Source organism: Hibiscus syriacus, unplaced genomic scaffold, assembly GCF_006381635.1.
Source record: "Hibiscus syriacus cultivar Baekdansim isolate YM2019G1 unplaced genomic scaffold, ASM638163v2 tig00110485_pilon, whole genome shotgun sequence".
NCBI classification, from domain to species: domain Eukaryota; kingdom Viridiplantae; phylum Streptophyta; class Magnoliopsida; order Malvales; family Malvaceae; genus Hibiscus; species Hibiscus syriacus.
The window spans coordinates 260,192-266,851 of record NW_024062760.1 but is presented as its reverse complement, the minus strand read 5'-3'; the positions used below and the strand labels follow the sequence as shown (position 1 = coordinate 266,851).

General features: G+C 39.3%; 1 protein-coding gene and 1 pseudogene across 1 annotated transcript; both read left to right on the top strand.

Moving 5' to 3' along the window:
- The first annotated feature begins 250 nt into the window (after nt 1-250).
- On the top strand, nt 251-2,773 carry LOC120129386 (annotated as a pseudogene).
- A 2,974-nt stretch (nt 2,774-5,747) lies between these two features.
- LOC120129348 (protein PELPK1-like) lies at nt 5,748-6,381 on the top strand. Its single transcript, XM_039146867.1, has 2 exons — nt 5,748-6,036; nt 6,130-6,381. The coding sequence occupies exons 1-2, from the start codon at nt 5,788-5,790 to the stop codon at nt 6,364-6,366; spliced, it is 486 nt and encodes a 161-aa protein (XP_039002798.1). The 5' UTR covers nt 5,748-5,787; the 3' UTR covers nt 6,367-6,381.
- The last annotated feature ends 279 nt before the right edge of the window (nt 6,382-6,660 follow it).

The window sequence follows — 6,660 nt, the reverse complement described above, 5'->3', positions numbered from 1 at the left end:
CAGATACTAAACTGATTATTTTGACATAGTTCATTGACTTGTGTACTTTACGCCAAAAAAACTTTCCACTCACACTGAACCTCCAAAGACAGTAATACCCATAAGCAATCATCATTATTCCACCCAAACCAACCGAAACGCTCAGTAATTTGTTCCAAAACACCTGTCCTAATCCGTCCAAACGAGAACAAAAATTGACTCTTGTCTAGTTTTTCCATTATTGAAGAGAATAGTTTCCGCTCACAAAAAAAAATAGTGGGAGAGAAGGCAAAGAATGGACGGTAACACTACTGAAGCTGAACGTTGGCTCTCCATAGCCGAGAAGCTCTTGGTGTCACGTGACTTGCACGGGACTCGTACGTTTGCGATACGAGCACGGGAAACGGCTCCGGTGCTCGCCGACCAAATCCTCGCCGTGACCGACACTCTCTTGGCGGCTCAATCGAACCCTCAGGACTGGTACGGGATACTCCAACTCGTTCCGTTGACTCAGTCCATGGAGGTGGTGGCGAGTCAGTACAGGAAACTCTCTCTCCTCTTGAATTACGGGAAGAACGGGCTGTCGTTTGCGGATCAGGCGTTTCGATGCGTTTCTGAAGCTTGGAGTGTGTTGTCTAACACGTCTAAGAAGGCCATTTATGATAACGAGTTGAGGTTCCTTCCGTTCGGCCCGGTGAGTCAGTTTGGTCAACAGTATCATCATCAACAACAACAGCAGCAAGCGCAATTTCAGCAGCCGCCTCAAACGCAGACGCTGTTTATGCAACCGCCGCCGCCGAAAGAAACACAAACTCTGTTCATGCAACAGCCTCCGAAAGAGACGCAAACTCTTTTTATGCAACCACCGGCGCCGAAAGAAACGCAGACGCTGTTTATGCAACCGCCGACGCATCCGCCTCCGAAAGAAACGCAACCTCTGTCTATGCAGCCACCGGCGCCTCCGCCTCTTAAAGAAACGCAGACGCTATTTATGCAACCGCCGGTACCTCCACCTCCGAAAGAAACGCAAACGCTGTTTATGCAAACGCCCAAGGAAACGCAAACGCTGTTTGCCATAAGAAGCCCTACGAATAGTTGTAAAGATGGGAATGCTGCATTTGAAGGGGGAGGGCAGTTAGGTTTAAATAACAATCAGCCGGAGGCAACTCGCCCGGCTGAGTCAACTTGGTCGGTGCAGATGAATCAGATAGGTTTAGCTGGGCCGAGTCAGATTAATCCTTCAGGACCAGTTGGTTCGAGCCACATTAGTCGGTCAGAGCCTACACACACAAGCCAGGTTAATCGGCCGGAGCCTACCCAGGCGAGCCAGGTTAATCTGCCTGAGCCTACGCGAACTAGCCAGGTTAATAAGGTAGGAATTGCTAGCTCGAGTGAATTTAATCGGACTGAGCCGATTCAGAGAGTTGAGATTAAGCAGAAACCACTTCCTCCTCCTCCTCCTCCTCCTCCTCCTCCAGCAGCAGATCATACTCGAACAGAGTCAAATGGTGCGACTGGGAGGATTGATTCGACTCGGCCTAGTCAAGCCACTGAGTCAGAGCGACCGACTTTCTGGACAGCTTGTCCGTACTGTTACATTCTCTATGAGTATCCTAAAATGTACGAGGATTGTACACTAAGGTGTCAAGCTAAGAATTGCCGGCGAGCTTTCCATGCAGTTGTGATACAGCCGCCGCCAGTGAACGGAAACGATACCCATTTCTGCTGTTTGGGGTTTTTTCCATTAGGGTTTTCGGGAAAAGATAAGAATGAGGGCGGTAAGTTTCCCAGTTGGCCCCTATTTCCAACGTGTTTGCTTGTCCCATGGACCACGTCACTGGAAAACAGAAGTCTGCTCCAAGAGTGTATTACGAAGATTATGATTCATATGTAGAGATTTTCGATTCGAGTGGACCTTCGGAGGATGACGACGACGATGATGATGAATGGAAGAAATATGAAAGGAAGAAGAAGGCAAAGAATGCCAAAGGGAAAGGATCTGCTGGGAGAAAACCTAAGAAGGCACCGAGTGAGACAGCGGATAAGGGAAGCAATCAGCAAGTTAGTGCGGCTTACAGTGCGAAGTTGAATGGTGTTCCAGTGGCACCTGAGGGCCAGCTAACCGCTGAATCGAGCAGACAGGGTGTCACAATTAATGGGAGGAAGCAGATGGTGAAAGGAGCAAAGAGTCTGGGGAAGTTGGATTTGAACGTGGAGTTTAGCAATGAAGTGGAAGAGCCGGTGGCAAGGAGGAGCGAGGGGAACCATGCTGGAATTGGGGAAGATGATAACATCGAAGGGAATGGGTTTTTTGAGGGTCTTGATGAGTTCTTAAGTAGCTTGCCTATACTCTCCAATGTCGGGGACGAAAAAGTTAAGTCTACTTAGTGAGTAAGATCCTTGTTTCCTTTTTGCAGAAGCTGTAGTTGTTCTAAATCTAATTGTATGCTTGTAGTATCTAATCGTGTGGAGGAACTCAGGATCTCCTTTCATAGCTTTTTCAGGGTTGCAGTTAACTGCATACTTGTATCATCGAATGTTGTCATCATTTTTATTGTTCCGAGCTGCCTGTTTATTCCTAGTGAATTTTCCTGTTTGGGAGGACAGGTTAGGAAGTTCGGTACATAAGCATGAGACATTTCGGGTTGACGATCGAATATCTGCCCATCATAATTCTTGCAAGTGTCCCTCTTTTAGAGAAGGGAAAGAAATAAAAGGGCGGACGCCGTGATATACCGATGGTGAAAAAATATGCTTGGAGAAAAGTTGAACCGGGCTCTTTAGGCTGTTAGTATTGATTTTTTAGAAGGGTAGGGGACTAATAGCAGAAGAAGATTCAGTTGTTAGGGATTCAATTACTAATGCCTGTGTTTTAAGCATGACTCACCAAAGGTTATTTTTCACTGGCATTTAACTCTTTCCATTCAATGCAATATATTAGCTTTAATATATTCTTTTGTTGATTGCATCCTTGCTTTTACTTTATGTGTGCTTGTAGTTCATGCATCTTTTGCTATCGTGACCACTTTAACTAGAATTACTTATTGACAATAATTGTTACTTTGTTCGTCTTGGTTCCATCAGTATGGATTGCCTGAAACCAGATAGTCATTTGAAGAATGGACTTTCCTCTGTTCTTTCCGGTTCCTTTCGTTTTGTACTTCAATGGCTTAAGCATCCAAATCTTTCGGTAATATGTAGCAAATAATCCTTATGACTTGGGTGTATAGAGATTTCAGCCTGAAGGAGTTATGTTGTCTGACTCTGGTTTAAGTATGCAGTTTCATCTGCTAGTTGCGGAGGATCACAATCTTGTTGGTATGCTAATGATCTGACTATTGTGATAACTGATAAGCTCCTTGTATTTGAAGGGTATTCCTAATTATATTTCACCATTTCATGTATTTGAAGGGCCTTTAGAGTAATCATCGTACGGTAACCGGCTCTTCAATGATTAGCCCAACCAAGTTATTCTAAACAATAAATCTAGTTAGTTGCAACATGAATGGCTGCATATTTTAGATGTTCCTCTTCCATCCGTGTTATTATTTTTGCTTTCTTTCCCCTTCCTTTGTGGTTGGTGTTGATGTTGCTCCAACAGATTTCTGTCAGCGAAGGAAAGAAATGTCGGAGTTACACCTGCTTATCTTGATGGAGTTCGGAATCGTTGCAGTTTGTTGCTCCGACTCATCGTTTCTCTTTCACCATCCATGTCCGGCGCATATCGGGACATTAGTTCGGGAGCTGAAATCGTCACACATTCATATAATCAAATTGCATTCAAGTAATGAATGAATGAGTGGTTGAGCTAACAAAATAGAATCTTGAAGCCAGAATTGCCTAAGGTTCATGAGGTGTTAAAACTAAAATTGCCAAAAGTTATCGAGTATTACCCAAAATTGCTAGTCCAGCTCGGTTGGTAGAGTGCAAGACTCTTAATCTTGTGGTCGTGGGATTGAGTCTTATGGTAGTCAATTTATAATTCTGACTACCGTATGTTTCTCACAGAAGCTGTTCTCAACCTGGTTTTGGGGGCAACTTACTATCTTATCTCTTCCTTATCTCATTACATATGAGAATAGAGTCAGCTAATTTTTTAGTAATGATCAAATATAAATATTTTTTAAATTTTAATATTTGATGAGTAATTTAATTAATTCATATTTAGATAATGATACTCGAATTTAATGTAGATAATGAATGAATTAAGATTTTAAAGTATATATGCATATCTAGACTTAAATTTTATAAGATTTTAGATATCATATGTCATTATCACTCTACTCAGGTGAACTCAGCTACCATGCATTAAATTAGGCTCATAAACGAACACGAAATGTTATGTTTATATTCGTTCGTTTAACTTTTATCAAACAAATGAACGAACATGAACATAAACGAACATAATTTTTTTTTGTTTATGTTTGTTTGTTAAGGAATGTTATTTGTTCGTGTTCGTTCATTTAAACGATAAACGAATACAATAAATGAATATAAACGAACATAAATGAACCTGCACAAGCATAATAAATGAACATGATTTAACACAATAAACGAACGTAAACAACAACAATAACCACATAAAATTCATTATTCATTAATGTAAACTACAACTTCAAAAGTAAAAATTATATGTGTTTTAAATACGTGTGATTTATATTTTCTTTAATTGATATAAGTTTAAAATTATTTGGGTTTTAAAATATTAATGATTGGACCTTAATATTTTAAATGGGTATGGAGATTGACCTCAATATAAATGAACATATACATACATAAATGAACGAACATACACGAACATAAATGAACGAACATACACGAACATAAATGAACGAACATACATGGACATAAATGAACGGACATAAATGAACGAACATAAATGGACAGATTACCAAACGTTCATGAACGTAAATTAACGAATGAGACATTTGTTCGTGTCTGTTCATTTAATTAAACGAATAAAATCTTGTTCATGTTCGTTCTTTTAATAAATAAACTAACATAAATGAATTTCTCGCTAAACGTTCGATTCGTTTACATGCCTACTCTAAATAGTACAAAATGTAAAGCAATATATTTATATGGAACTGATTTTGTGGCTAATAAAATTTAATTTGATTTTATCCTATTGAGTGATATTAGTGATAAAAATGAGTATTGTTCTTCTTCGAGATATTAAATTCCAATAGTTATATCTGTCATAATATGTTTGCATTATTAATGACTTTGATGAACTAACACCCCCACTCAATGGATTCTAATTCATTTTTATGATTGAAAAATAAGGAGAAAAATCAAATCACTTTTCAAAAATCAAATTATATTACTGTATTGACTTGGACGAACTTACACTCTGAATATTTTAATTTCTTTTGGACTGCTGAGCCATTTATTATGTCAGTTGCAAGTTACCAAACTTTAACAGCTTAACTCCCTCCGGTCTCTAATTTTACATGTATGTAGTTGGTAGATAGCTGAACAAATAAAAAACAAATAAAGTTTCTGGCTGTCATGTTATTCAATGTAAAGTTATGGTGTTCATATATGACATAATATTTGTATGCGGCAAATGTATAATTGGCAGTCAAGTGTATGTGTCATCAATTCAGAGTTTGATAAGGTTTCAAGTAAGGAAGAGGTGAGAGGTTTAGCTAACAAAATGCAGATTTTCTCACCAAAAACTTGGAAAATATAATTGTTTTCCACATCCCAATACCTATAAAAGGCTCATTAGCTCATGCAATTGCATAAACAACCAATTCTCTGAAGCATTTCTTATTCTCATCCCGCATCTGTTTTCCCTCAACCATGGCTTCCCAGCGTTTACCTTTCTTTGCACTACTACTCACTTTGTCATTGATGAGCAGTGACACCATCTCAGTCGATGCCCGACGTCTCTTAGAAGAGTCTGTGCCTAAAAAACCCGAACTTCCTAAACCAGAGTTACCACAGATACCTTCCTTACCAAAGGTTGAACTCCCAAAACCTGAGTTACAGGAAATTCCGAAACCTGAAATACCTAAAATGCCTGAGTTACCTAAGCCTGAATTGCCTAAAGTTCCTGAATTGCCTAAGGTTCCTGAGTTTCCAACAGGGTCAGAGTTGCCAAAGCCCGAAGTTCCTAAATTACCAAAACTTAAATTGCCTAAGGTTCCTGAGTTTCCAAAGGTGCCAGAATTGTCAAAGCCTGAAGTTCCTGAATTACCAAAGCCTGATGAGTTTCCAACAGTGCCAGAGTTGTCAAAACCTAAACTTCATGAGGTTCCTAAATCGACTAAGTTGCAAAAATCCGAAGAAGTTGAAGTTCCCGAGCCCAAAGCTCTTGAGTTACCAAAAGTCTCTGAATTACCGAAACCAGAACTGCCTAAAGTTCCCCAAAGCTCCTGAATTACCAAATGTTCCTGAGTTACCAAAAATTCTTGAGGTACCAAAACCAAAATTACACAAAACTCTCGAATTACCAAAAATTCCAGAATTACAAAAACCTGATTTACCCGAAGTTGCAAAAATACCCAAACCATAATTATCCAAATTATTTAATTACTCAAACCCCAAAGTTATGGGAACAGCTTTGTTTTCTTAAACATTAAACATATGGTTTATAAGTGTTCTTCTTATAGAAGAATGCTTGATTAGTATATTTTAGTTCATTTCACGAGTAATGTGTTATCGTCTATGTAT

What these genes read in the sequence shown, in the direction of transcription:
- LOC120129348 (XM_039146867.1), top strand. Translation starts at nt 5,788, where the DNA reads ATGGCTTCCCAGCGTTTACCTTTCTTTGCACTACTACTCACTTTGTCA. An exon ending in CTAAGCCTGAATTGCCTAAA is followed by an intron (nt 6,037 to 6,129) that starts GTTCCTGAATTG and finishes AAATTGCCTAAG; the next exon opens with GTTCCTGAGTTTCCAAAGGT.